This window comes from Diuraphis noxia, unplaced genomic scaffold (assembly GCF_037042655.1).
Source record: "Diuraphis noxia isolate RWA-SAM2 unplaced genomic scaffold, SU_Dnox_SAM2 contig0003, whole genome shotgun sequence".
Lineage (NCBI taxonomy): Eukaryota > Metazoa > Arthropoda > Insecta > Hemiptera > Aphididae > Diuraphis > Diuraphis noxia.
Window position 1 is genome coordinate 64,526,856 of NW_028301713.1, and position 13,115 is coordinate 64,539,970.

Consider the following 13,115-nt stretch of genomic DNA (forward strand, 5'->3'; position numbering starts at 1 on the left):
TATATTATAAGAATTAGATTTCAACATAAATCAACAAATAATGTTAGATAATCGGTCATCGAGTAATAATCATGTAAATTTTATAGGTACTGTTATGAACTAATATGTCCTAATATACCTACAATAATTATTGAATTTGGTCGATGCATTTTTGAATTTCTTTAAATATTTTTATGGTATACGTTTCTTCCTACGCTCATATTATTTATGCATTATTTTATTACTCAGACTCACAGTACACACCTATGCGTATACTATAGAGTATAGATCAATGATAAATCAAATTTGATTGAATAAATTATATATATTTGACAAAGAATGCATTTTATTTTTTTAGGTATGTGGCCATTAGTAAATACTAAATCTTATGAATAAGCATCAAATATTTTATTTAAATTTCAAGTTTAACTATATTTTATGTTTACAATTTTTAAAATGAATAAATATTCATAATTCATGTGTAAAACCATAATAGGTAAAATATATCTCATGAATCGAGAAGCAAATGTTAGTAAAAAAATTTCAGTCTACAGTGTATAGTATAGTTACATAGTTACCTATCTAATGTATGTAGTAGCTCTATTTCTCTAAATGTGATGCATAAAATAACAAGAAATTAGATCTAGTGACTTGAACAATCTGGCAAAAAACAAAATAGTACACCTACACTCTGACCCTCACATGCCTATAAATACACATTTGTTGTTTCTACTCAAGTAAACTATACCATACTGAGACAGTGAAACACGACTAGTCTTAAAGTTAAAATAGAAAAATAAATCGGATTTCTACATTTTAGATACCTCACTGCAGGTATAAACTGATATCTAAATATAAATACCTAGTTGATAAAACCATGATTAGGTAAAATTCAGTAAAATTCAGTACATTTCAATTAGAAATTTTATATTTTTATATATAGGTGCATTTGTATTTATAAAACCAAAATGCATATTTCATTGTTCGGTATATGTATCATGTATCAATTATAAATAGGTAACCTGCTAAACTAACCTGTTAGGTTTAACTAGAAATAAGTAATAGCTGATTAGTATTTGATTTAATTAAAAAATGAAAAGTAGATACCCACCACATATATTTTATGAATTAGTTATTAGTGATAACTGATTACCTACAATCTACTGCTTAGTACAGAGGTATTCAAACTTTTTCAGCACGCGGCTCCTTTATTGTAACTAACTAAGCCTTAGTACAATACGTGAGTACGTGGCACGTGTCTACGTAGAACGCAAGCAATAATGTACATTATACAATTATGTAAAATATGTGTACAGACATCATACAACTAGAACCTAACCTAACCAGAACTATCGCAACTCATCGAGTAAAATGTATATAGTTCATATGCTGACAATTCTTGTATGAATTGCAAGTTTAAGACTATGGTCTTAATGGTCTTTAGATTATAGTACATTATTAGAACTTAGAACTACAAGTACATATTATTAAATGGTGATACGGATACCATGAATAATATTACTCTTTGGCCGGGTGATACAAAAACAGAAGTACAAGATTAAGAGACTACAAAACTTCTTGATTGTCAAAATCCAAAATATTATTTTATTAAAATTGTGTAGACTAATTTATTATTTTCTTTCTTGTTCGGTATGATCGGTCTGGGTTGTACCGCACACAAAATATATTTAAATCCGAATCCTTTCGGTAACTGCGTTTGACAGCTTATGATTTCTGTTGTACTTACCCAACGGAGTTATTCGTTTACTCATCATTAATCTCCTAGGTAAAAATATGATTGTTCATTAGCGAATAACCCTTTAGGATAGGATAACAGAAAGCATGACCGAGTATTCACTAATAATAGTTATCATTTACTCACCTATTCTGTGATAGGACTAATAGGAGTATAAAAGATAAGATTGAATGATTTAAAAAAATATAGATTTAAAAAACATATTATATGTATATATTATAAATAATTTAGTTATCATTTTATGAATGTAAATTATCACAAATTTTCGAATTCAGCCAAATTAAGATAGGATAGCTTTATTTTATTTTATTAATTTATTAATTTTTTTTTTTTATTATACTTATACCAGATGATAAGCGATGCGCAAATGTCCTACAAGTTTTTTTCAATAGCGATTCTCAAACGCTCTACGTCTGTAAACGATAAAGATTTTACTAAAGTTGCAACCGATTTTATAGTATTTTCACATTTAAACAATAATAATATTAATAATATTATTAATATTGTATTGTATGTTATGTAAGAAAAAAAGTCTAAATTCTAATATGGTTAGAATATAATATATATTGAGATAAAAAAGGTTATTAGTTATCACGGATAATAGATCTATTATCCGTGATTAGTTATTACTTGTTAGTTGTTACATTAATAATATTTTTATCACTTATCAACTATTATTCAATAAATTATACTTAGTATAATTATAGCTTATGATAGCAGTTATGTAGGTATAATATGACAATATACTATATACAAATAAATGAAATAATAACCATCGCACCTGTAAAAAATAAATCTACCATCTACAATTCTACAATAATATTAATAATCACCTAAGCGTTTTTATTTTTTACCAACCTAGAACAACAGTTTTCCATTAAAATACATTCTCAACCTATAATCATAATTAGTCATGAACTCGGAATAGCTATGTAACGGTGAGACCGAGACGTGACTTCTGGAAATATTATCAATTGACAAACATTACTTATATAGTTCTATATAATGCGATTCTAATAGTCTGTTGTTTAACGATAAATATGTAGGTACTATAATATAATATAATGTACTCTACTATATTATACACTTATAGAAGTTTAACCGGTCGATTCTTCTTTCGGGGTCAATATACGCTTATATACACGTCTTAGCCTGCTACCTATATATTTATTATTACGTCTAATGCCATATGGATTGTCCACTGTTGATGATATTATAATCGCAATTATAGTAATGTCGAATAGGCATACATATAATTTTTAATTAATAATAAAATAAACAATGTATTATTTGCATTCTGCACGTCTCACCACTGCATTATTGTCTATTGAGTAGGTACCGAACTACCGATTATCAGATATGACTATGTAACTATACGACGTCATACCGTAGTTAATTACTACAGTATAATATAAATGGATAATATGCTTAAATTTATTTTTAACACTGATGACGTATGCATTGCCATACAGTTTGGATGTTAAGATTTGACTACAGTTGAGTAGAGTATAGCATTATTAGCAATACTAACATATTATATTAGATAGGTATCTACACGCCCGCCACATCAAATGTTAGACCTCTGTACTTACATGTTTTTGTGTGCACCATAAAATATAATTTAATATCAAAGTTTAGGTATTAGAGGTATTAGGTTAGGCTATAATATTCCTATCAAAATTTAAATAATTACAAATTAATTTCAATGGGCCCCTAAAATTTACGGAACCCGCTGTACCTCGAGTCAAACAACCACCCTTGTGTGTGCTTTGGCCCGGCTTTGGGTACCTAAATCCAGGGGCGGACTGGGAGGTTGTCGGCCCAGGAGGAAATACAGCTTAGCGCCCCTAAATATTTTACTATATTATTACTATATCAGTTGTGATTTTGTAAACAATATGAATGTTTTATTGACTAAATATATTACAAGCTTATTGTTCATAAACTTCATAATTTAGACCGGCCCAGTGGGATATTTCCCCCTAGCCCCCCTGGCCAGTCCACAGTCCATCCCTGTCTAAATCAAGTATACAACATTATACATGTACTAGGTATAGTCTACAATATTATACATGATAAAACTAATATAATATACCGTCTACGTAGGTACTAGGTACTACCAAGTTCCAGTAGTTAGTCTTTAGATATCATTATAATCTTTTAAAATAGTGTTATTTTTGTACTTAAGCGTGTAGCGTGTTTATGTATTCATATCACAATCACATAAAGACGTAAAAATATGTAAATAATGATAACAGTTTATTCCTTTATGTCAAAACGCACGTCATCACACTTATTGACTAATGGCATGTACGCATGTAGGATGTACACATATTTTTGGTGATAATTATTTTTACCTATGCAATCTATTTTTTCTTATATCCTTGTGTACCCAATAGTTAAAACATCGTTGTTTATATTTAGGATATATTCCAATTGTCACGTATTGCATACAAATTATTTAGAGTAGAGGTAGTATATTTTTTTTAGCTTGAAAATTTAATTAAAGGTTCTTTATAATTTTATAAAATAGCAGTTGAAAAATATTTGATACTTAGTACTTACACATGATTTTATTTTAAATGCATTTTATAAGTTCTAGTTTTAATTTTGATAAAATTCATCAAAATATCGAAAATTTGTATTATCTCGTTGGCATTCGTAATTTGTACATCGATTCATTTTCTTTTCTTACAATTTTTTTTTATTTTCTGGATTAATTTTCTCTTACAAGTCGAATTGTATTGAGAACTTGTTTTTCTTGGTGCCATATTTAAAATAATATAATTATTGTAGCCTGTAGGTAAATATAAAAAAAATTACAGTTAATTTATTAATCATGTAGGTACTAAAATCGAATATGAACTATAGCCTATAGGTACTAAATAACACTGAATACAACTGAAAAAACCAGTACCGTTTTAATTGCATCGCGTGGATGTTGTCCTACAACACAATTATAAATAATACAATAATAATATTTTAAATTTTTATAGTAAGCGCGATTAATATATTAAGAACATAAAACATTTTTCGATTTTAATTGTGAATTGGATACAAAAATAACGGGCTAAAAAGTGTCATCACTCATCATCTTATTTTCTTAGTTTTCCCTTGTATTTTAAATATTATAATATTGTACATAACAGTATTGACCCTAGGGCCTAGAGTAATGTTATGGTCGTTATGAACCATTATAATATTTCCATAGACATGGGGATATCAAAGTTGGGGAAGTTAGTAAGTTTTCAACTAGTTCAAGTTGAGATAATTTATTATAAAAACTAATTTAATTAGAATATAAGTTAGTTTCTGGAATTTTCGGAATTTTCCAAATTACTAAGTTAGTTAGAAGTTAGTTTTTTTTTTTAAATTAGATTTAAAAACTGGTTTGTTCAAATGTAAATAATAAGTTATCTACTTAAATGATTGATGATGATAGAAAAATTAAATTAAACTCATTCTTGATTTGATAACTTATGTCAGTTATTAATTTACTAACCTCACTGTATTATGTTATAAAATTATAGCAGTAGTAATATTTTATTCAAAATATTGAATTTTAATAAAAGTGCTATTTCAAAATTGTCATAAGATTCGCACCTTTCATCAAATAATTGGTCTCCTACACTAAAAAGTCTTTCAGTATGAGCATATGGGATACTTGTGTTATAGGTACTTGAAGTATAATTTTTTTATTTCCTTTGAAAACTCAATATTATATATAGGTAATAGGTACATTATACAAGCCAAAATCAGTGAAATAAGAATTGATTATAAATAAAAAGTCAAGAAATATATTTAACAAAAAAATCAATAAAGTACTAAATACACAATATTAATTACTAATGCATTATAACTAGTTGTTTTTAATTTTAACAAGTTAAATTAGAATTATTTAATACCTACATTAAATTCAACTCGTTAAGTTAGAAACCTACTTATTATTTATAAAAACTATAAAGCCATAATATAGATATCTATTATGTCTATGATAAAAACTAACTAGGTAAGTAGTGCCCACTGGCCCAGTTTTGGGAAAAATGGGAAATATTCAAATATATAAAAGTTGTAAAATATTAAGGTATATAAATGTTTATGTATTATTATTACGTTTATAGAAGATATTCATAGACTAAAGAGTGGCTTCATAACAATCCTTCGGGCACTCTAGATATTCACCACTAGCGGCGCCATCTAACGTCGTTTTTCGTAACTAACTAATGTTTACAATACCGATGTATGATCCAACGATGGCCGGACTGATTTTGATTAGCCGACGCCGTTTTGTTTATGATGTGCGTTTCGTTATCGTTACCAAAGCTCCGGATGCCGAAGCCGAACTCGAAAACTGTCATGTTCTAAAATTCTAGATTAGAATTCTGAATTAGTAATTACTTTTTAGTTTTTACTGAACAGTGAATTGATTATCTTCATTAAACGGATTCGATTAATCTGCGTTTACCCTCGACTTCCAACATATCTTCGTCTGTACATAACTAATTAGGTGAGTACGTTTGAGGACTTGAGGTTTTCATATTCCACAACATTGTTGGCGATGTGTTTTCTTATAAATTAAAGTTTGAAACACGTCATTTGACTTTCCTCATCAAGCTTTTGGCACATTAAATCTTCTCTACCTGACCATATTGCAGATGTCACTTCTATGAAATAATATTTATTTCTATGCACTTTATGACCCTATTTTGCCTACAAGTTAGCTAAGGCTTTTAAAAAAAATATCACGCACACATTTACGAGTATTTTTTTTACTTCAAATTTCACTGTTAAAAGAGTATTTGTCAAGTATCATATGTATATAAATAATATGATTTATAGACTTATATATAGTATTTAATATGTAAATAATATTAAAAATTATATAATATATCAACAAATCTTTTTATTTTAATATTATTCTACAATTCATTGTTTGGCTTAACATTATTTTATTCATTGTATTATACAATTATATATCGTTTTAATTGACAAATTATTTCTAGCTTATAGAAATTGTGTTAAAATGTTGGACACTCGTCCAAATCATACCATCTATATTAACAACTTGAATGAAAAAATTAAAAAAGATGGTAAGTTTTTATTGGAGTCAATTTTAATAGTTTAATAATAGTTGTTCAAAACAAATGTTTTGTTCTTAAACATGTTATGATTATTGACATTAATTTTAAAATTTTATTTTTAAAGACTTAAAGAAATCTCTGTATGCAATATTTTCACAATTTGGACAAATACTTGATATTGTAGCAATGAAAGGTATTAAAATGAATGGACAAGCATTTGTTATATTCAAAGATATAACCAGTTCTACAAATGCTTTACGTGCAATGCAAGGATTTCCATTTTATGATAAGCCTATGGTAAGTATTAATTCAGTAATCCCTCGTTACCCGCGGAGGTTAGGTTCCAGCAAAGTTGTGCGGATAACGAGACCATAAAGCAATGTAAAATAGGAAGTTAGGTTATATTTACATGCAATTTTTAATTTTTATTATTTTGTTCACATTTTGTATTTAATTTTAAAAATCACAAAAAGGTTAATATTTTTTACAATTACCTATTTAATTATTTATTTTTTGAATATAATTTATTAATTATTTATACATACATAATAATATATTAAGAAGGATGAAAACAATTTGTAATTCACGAGGTAATTCATGTTTATTAACTGAACAATTTTTAGATATAACAAATTAACCGTACATATTTAGGTATGTACTTTATGTAGCTTATCTGTTATAAGTATGGGTATAATAAAGATACAATTTCATCGTATGTATTAACAAAATGTTATCGCCGACCCAACCGCGGATAATCGAAACCGCAGATTAAAAATCCGCGGATAACAAGGGATTACTGTACCAAATATATTATAGTCTGTTATATCTTATATAGTATCAGTGTTTAGAAAGATTGTGTTTGTGACATAACTCACTTATATCAAATGAAATTTGTTTTTAAACTGCAACACTGCATACAGCTAGATCTTCTCAAATTTAAATGCCATGCTGTAACCTTTTTTCTAGTATTAGTTATTATATTTTATAGAATTTAATTCTATAGTCAATACAAACCAAAAATTCAGACTTTTCACTTCTTGTCATTATACTTAATAATATGCTATATAAGTTTCAAGGAAGAAAAATTATTTGTGGATATGAACACTGATACTAGTTTAATAAACTTAAATAAAAAAATGAATGTTACCCTATATAATGTATTTAATCAAACAATACAGTATCATTGTTAGGAGAATGATGTTCATTTTATTTTTCAGCGTATACAATTTGCTAAATCAGAATCAGATATAATTGCAAAAATGAAAGGTACTTTTGTTGAGCGCCAGAAAAAACCCAAGAAGCCAAAGGATGATGAAGAAGCAAAAAAGAGACGTAAAGCAGCTAAAGAACAGGCTCGTGCTTTGGCACAACAAAACAACCCAGGAGGTGTATCTGGTGGTAGTGAGTGTTATTTATACTTATCATATTTTACTTTAATTGTATTGTCATTGTATTAAAACTAATCCTTGTTTTTCAACAGATGTACCTGAACAACCACCTAACCAGATTCTCTTCTTGACCAACCTTCCTGATGAAACGACTGAGATGATGTTATCTATGCTGTTCAACCAGTATGTTTTGTATGATTTTTTTTTATTATATTGAGTTTAATATGAATTATTTTAATTTTTGCAGATTCCCTGGATTCAAAGAAGTGCGACTTGTACCAAACAGACACGATATTGCTTTTGTTGAGTTTGAAAATGAACACCAATCAAATACTGCCAAGCTATCATTAAATGGTTTCAAGATCACACCTACTCATGCGATGAAAATTACATTTGCTAAAAAGTAAAATTGTTCACGATGATAAATGCACTGATCATTTGTGAAGTAACATAACATATATATTATTATATTTGTATAAGTATTCAAGATTACAATAAAAAAAAAAAAAATATTTCAAATTATACTAATAGGGATTTATGTTTTTTTATAAGAATTTAAATTTGGTGGCGTCATTGAATGTGGCGTAGGTTTATATACAGTACTCCAAAATACTATTGTATCACTTTCTACGTGATGAATAAAAAATATAAATGGCTTGTTTACATTAAAAATAGTCTGGCCTCCTCTAGTTATAGTTACTACAGTAGCTGCTGACGCCACTGTACCAATTTCATTGACATCAATTTCAACTTGGTGTAAAATGTCACTAATGTAAGTGCCCATATCTGTAGCCATATTTGATAAATCAGCCTTTGTAGGGTCAAACATTTTGTTAATCCCTAAATTCTAAAAACAAAGATAACACACATTAAAGTTAAACTTTATTGAAAGCTAATTGAAATATGTACCTGCAAAACTGGTCGTAGATTGGTCAAAGACTTGAGAGTCATTTTAGGCACAAAATATGTCAATTCTGTGAGTTTTGTATTGTTGGTTATGTTTCTGACTGTTTTTCCATTCATTTTTGCTACTAAACTGCTTAAACTGACATTTGTGTCGGGAAGCACAAAATATGTTATAAATCGATTGCCTTTATATGGTAGCCCAATGGCTTTAAACTCTAATGCTTCATTTTTATGAAACAGTACTTCACTACTGCCTACCATCATTGGGACGTATATGCAATCCTTGTTTTGTCTAGGTGATTTTCTATCACCAGTGATTGATCCATAATAAAATGGTTTTCTAAAATAAAATATGATATTTATCATTACAGTTAATATTTAAATTAACATTTTAAATAATTTTACTTACATTCTGGTATAATTAATAAAAAATGGGTTCTCCCATTCACCTGTGAAATATAAAGCACTTGCAATAATAGTCTTGGTATCAGCTGGAGGAATTTCAGGCAATATATCATCAATTTTTCCACGGGTTTGATTAGACACCCATCTATTAAAATTTAAAAACAATTGTTACTAACCATAATAAATTTAAAGAAGTTAAATATATTAATTGTGTTATGTATTCAAATTCAAAGAGATATATTTAATTTAAAATTAAGTTAACAAATTTACTTTGAAATTGTAGATACTAATTTTGATAAATCATTAAAAATAAGTTGTATGATTCTTTGGTTTCTCCTTTTATTGTGTGTTAGTAAATTTCAAATGATTAATGAGTAATTAATGAATTATTTTAGTACCGCAATTAAATAATATGTATTTGTGATGAAATAATTAATAATACATTTTATAAAACAGAATGATAGTATAATTTGTTATGTTCAGCAAAATAAAATAAAATAATACACATTTAAACTTCATGAAAATTATATAATAATTTAAATTGATAAATTTCAATACATAAAATATTATTAATTTAATTTATCAATATTAAAGGATTAAGATTATGTATATTTAATTACAAAAATTAATTAGTGAAATAATTCATTATCTATGATTAATTAATCATTGAATTAATTATAGGGTCCCAAGCTTATACAGTTATACCATAAAAATCTAAAATAAATTCTTACATTTATGTTAAAGATCTTCAGAAATATGATATATTATACACGTAAAAGTAATAGAGCAGACTCTTGACTTATATTACAAGTTTATAAATATATAAAAATAAATATTTGGTAATTTAAAAAGATTAAACAGTTATAATTAAAACCGAATGTATTGATGAAAATTAATTACCTACAATTTTATGACTTACTGTATTTCATCATAATATATATGGTTTGTGATTAATACATACTGGTTTATAATGTGTTTTGCATGTACTCCATCTGATTTGAAATTAACTGTAACCAATTTAGTATTTAAATAATCTTCAGCTGCTTTTATAAAGTTTTTTGTAATATTATAGCCATTTTGAACAAACATTGCTTTTGCCAGGTTAACTTCTGTGCCCAATTTTTCACCAGAGTTGGCTTGAAAGTAATTTAATAATAATCCCAAATCCTTGAAATTTTGGTTATTACTATAAATATATATAAAATATTTTTATGGTTTAGTAACAAAATAAGATGTACAAACTCTCACTTCTCAGATAAATGGATTGTTGTCATCTCATCGTAACCAAACAATTTACCAACTTCTGTTTTAGTCTCACCATGAGCTCCCAGAAGGACAAGTGACAAAGCAGCCGCTATACTTATCGGTGATATAACTATATTATGATCTTGACTAGAGCTATGTGATTGCAAACTTTCAATTGATCTGTCAATATTTAATGTCGCATCGAATAAACCTAGTATCAATACCTGAAATTTCAAAATATAACTAACAGCAATTCCATTATAAAATTAGGGATAAAATAATTTACGTCTGCCTTTGAAGTTGAGTTTTGTACGTGTTGATGAATTGTTTCATTCATAGGTTTAGTTTCATTCATAGTTTTAGTTTCATTCATATTTTGTGTTTCATTCATTATTGTATTTATGTGCATAGGTTTAGTTTCATTAGTAATTTTATCTAGGAATATAGAATTCATAGGTCTAGTTTCATTGGAAATTTTATCTAAGATCATAGAACTTAAAGGTCCAATTTCATTCATAGTTCCAGTTACATTCATAGCTAAGGTATCATTAAAAGGATCTTTCTTCACCATAGTATCCATAAAAATGATTTTACTGCCATCCACTATTGACAGTAAAATGTAAATATTTAAACTTAACAACAACATTATTGACCACATCTAAAAATATACAAATACATGTAGTTTTTACAGGTAAATTATAAATAAAAAAAAATATGTCAAAACTAAACAATCAATTAATAGATAGACCATTTTATTTCCAATTAAAATAATGCCTACATTTTCTACATTGCTTATATTGAACATTTGTGTTTATAAGTGCAGAGTTACAATCGTGATTTGAATATTTTAGGTGTAATTAAATTGATGATTAAATATCTGATCACAAGTTTGACAGTGTCTTTGGTTTCATTTAATTTAGGAGAAAATTATTTATACGTGTATAATAAATACTTAGAGGTAGTATAATGTAATCCTTAAATTATTATAATTCAGTTTATAAACAATAATAATATGCGTGCCTAAGTAAAACATATATTTGACATATATCATATTTTACATATTCTAAATTTATAACATATTTAAAAAAAAAAAAATCCCATTTTAAACATACCCAAGGTACTCACACTATTAGAATATTATAAATATACATTATTATTAATATTTGAAAACTTAAACATTAAAGTATACCTCTGCAGTAGGTCCGACAGTGGTATCCTATGTAGATAATGTGGAGTTCACGTTGTACGGCGCGAATTCATTAAATATTACTGATCGATTCTCAATCCAATACCTATTTAATAATAATACTTGTATAGTAGTAGAAATGATAATAATGGTCAAGGTCTGACGTGTGTGAGTGTGTGTATGTTCGTACCGAGTGGTGGGGTCGTAGTGTGCAGGAGCGTATCACTACGGTGGATCGTACAGGAATGATTCGTTTTGTTTTTGTCTTCCTGTAATTACACATTATATTAAATAAGTATAATGTATATACATAATATATTTATATATATTATTATACTATATACACAATATAATATCGGCGATGTTGGGCGCTCGTAACAAAAAAAACTCGTTTTTGCACGTTGTAAAACTGTAGTACATTTTACTGTTCCATTTCGTGTGTATTCGACGTGTAATAATAATATTATTTATATTTTAATATTACCTGCGCATAGCAGTATCCTACTTTTTTCTGAACTTGATAAAATGATAAATAATTACTAACGTGTATACTACTTATGTAAACTTCGTGAATTCGTGATGCGCTAGGGGGAGCTTAAAAAAATTATATTTATGTTATTATTTTATAATATTGACGAACCACACGAATACGGCACCACAACAGTGGATAGTCTACAAATCGCAATGCAATCAATATGGAGTATGAAATATAATTTACGCAACGTGTGCTAATACGTCGTAGATTTAATAAATAATATAAAACATAAACCCATTTCTACATATTTTAGAGCGAATGAATATTGAATAGGTAATAGGTATTGAATAATTCATATTATAATAAATACTATTGTGTCGGACGTTTTAATCGTAATTTTGTTGTCTCGCCGTTTCTCGAATCTTTTACATCGACCTCGCGAGTCTCGATATTGTAAAATCACAACAAATCTGAAACGATTTATAAAATCAGAGTGTAGAACAATACAACTACGAGTGTTATGAATACCAATCGTCTGATCACCAACATTTTACCAACCACTTGCAGTCTCGGAAGTTTTTATTTCATTAACCTACGCGTTATTATAAAATAATTAAGGTGATGCAAATAAATAATAATTACAAATAACTCTTATACGAGTAAGCATATGAGTGAAACAAACACGATTTTTTTG

The 13,115-nt window shown here is 27.4% G+C and overlaps 2 protein-coding genes across 2 annotated transcripts; one reads left to right on the forward strand and one right to left on the reverse strand.

Annotated features, from left to right (window-relative positions):
• The first annotated feature begins 6,029 nt into the window (after window positions 1-6,029).
• Window positions 6,030-8,732, forward strand: snf (U1 small nuclear ribonucleoprotein A snf). Its single transcript, XM_015510319.2, has 6 exons — window positions 6,030-6,242; window positions 6,739-6,825; window positions 6,941-7,113; window positions 8,034-8,217; window positions 8,297-8,387; window positions 8,452-8,732. Exons 2-6 carry the CDS (start codon window positions 6,759-6,761, stop codon window positions 8,609-8,611), a joined length of 675 nt encoding a protein of 224 aa, XP_015365805.1. The 5' UTR covers window positions 6,030-6,242; window positions 6,739-6,758; the 3' UTR covers window positions 8,612-8,732.
• On the reverse strand, window positions 8,642-12,071 carry LOC107163084 (leukocyte elastase inhibitor-like). The gene is made up of 7 exons (XM_015510318.2): window positions 11,950-12,071; window positions 11,047-11,418; window positions 10,764-10,984; window positions 10,477-10,701; window positions 9,520-9,660; window positions 9,114-9,450; window positions 8,642-9,051 (listed from the first exon to the last, which is right to left on the reverse strand). The coding sequence occupies exons 2-7, from the start codon at window positions 11,416-11,418 to the stop codon at window positions 8,740-8,742; spliced, it is 1,608 nt and encodes a 535-aa protein (XP_015365804.2). The 5' UTR covers window positions 11,950-12,071; the 3' UTR covers window positions 8,642-8,739.
• Between the last annotated feature and the right edge of the window lie 1,044 nt (window positions 12,072-13,115).

Excerpts from the sequence above, each read along its gene's own strand:
- snf (XM_015510319.2), top strand. The coding sequence starts at position 6,759 with ATGTTGGACACTCGTCCAAATCATACCATCTATATTAACAACTTGAAT. Across the intron at positions 7,114-8,033 it reads CATTTTATGATAAGCCTATG|CGTATACAATTTGCTAAATC; the intron begins GTAAGTATTAAT and ends TTTATTTTTCAG. Across the intron at positions 8,218-8,296 it reads AGGAGGTGTATCTGGTGGTA|ATGTACCTGAACAACCACCT; the intron begins GTGAGTGTTATT and ends GTTTTTCAACAG.
- LOC107163084 (XM_015510318.2), bottom strand. The coding sequence starts at position 11,418 with ATGTGGTCAATAATGTTGTTGTTAAGTTTAAATATTTACATTTTACTG. Across the intron at positions 10,985-11,046 it reads ACTCAACTTCAAAGGCAGAC|GTATTGATACTAGGTTTATT; the intron begins GTAAATTATTTT and ends TTGAAATTTCAG. Across the intron at positions 9,661-10,476 it reads GCAAAACACATTATAAACCA|ATGGGTGTCTAATCAAACCC; the intron begins GTATGTATTAAT and ends AAATTTTAATAG.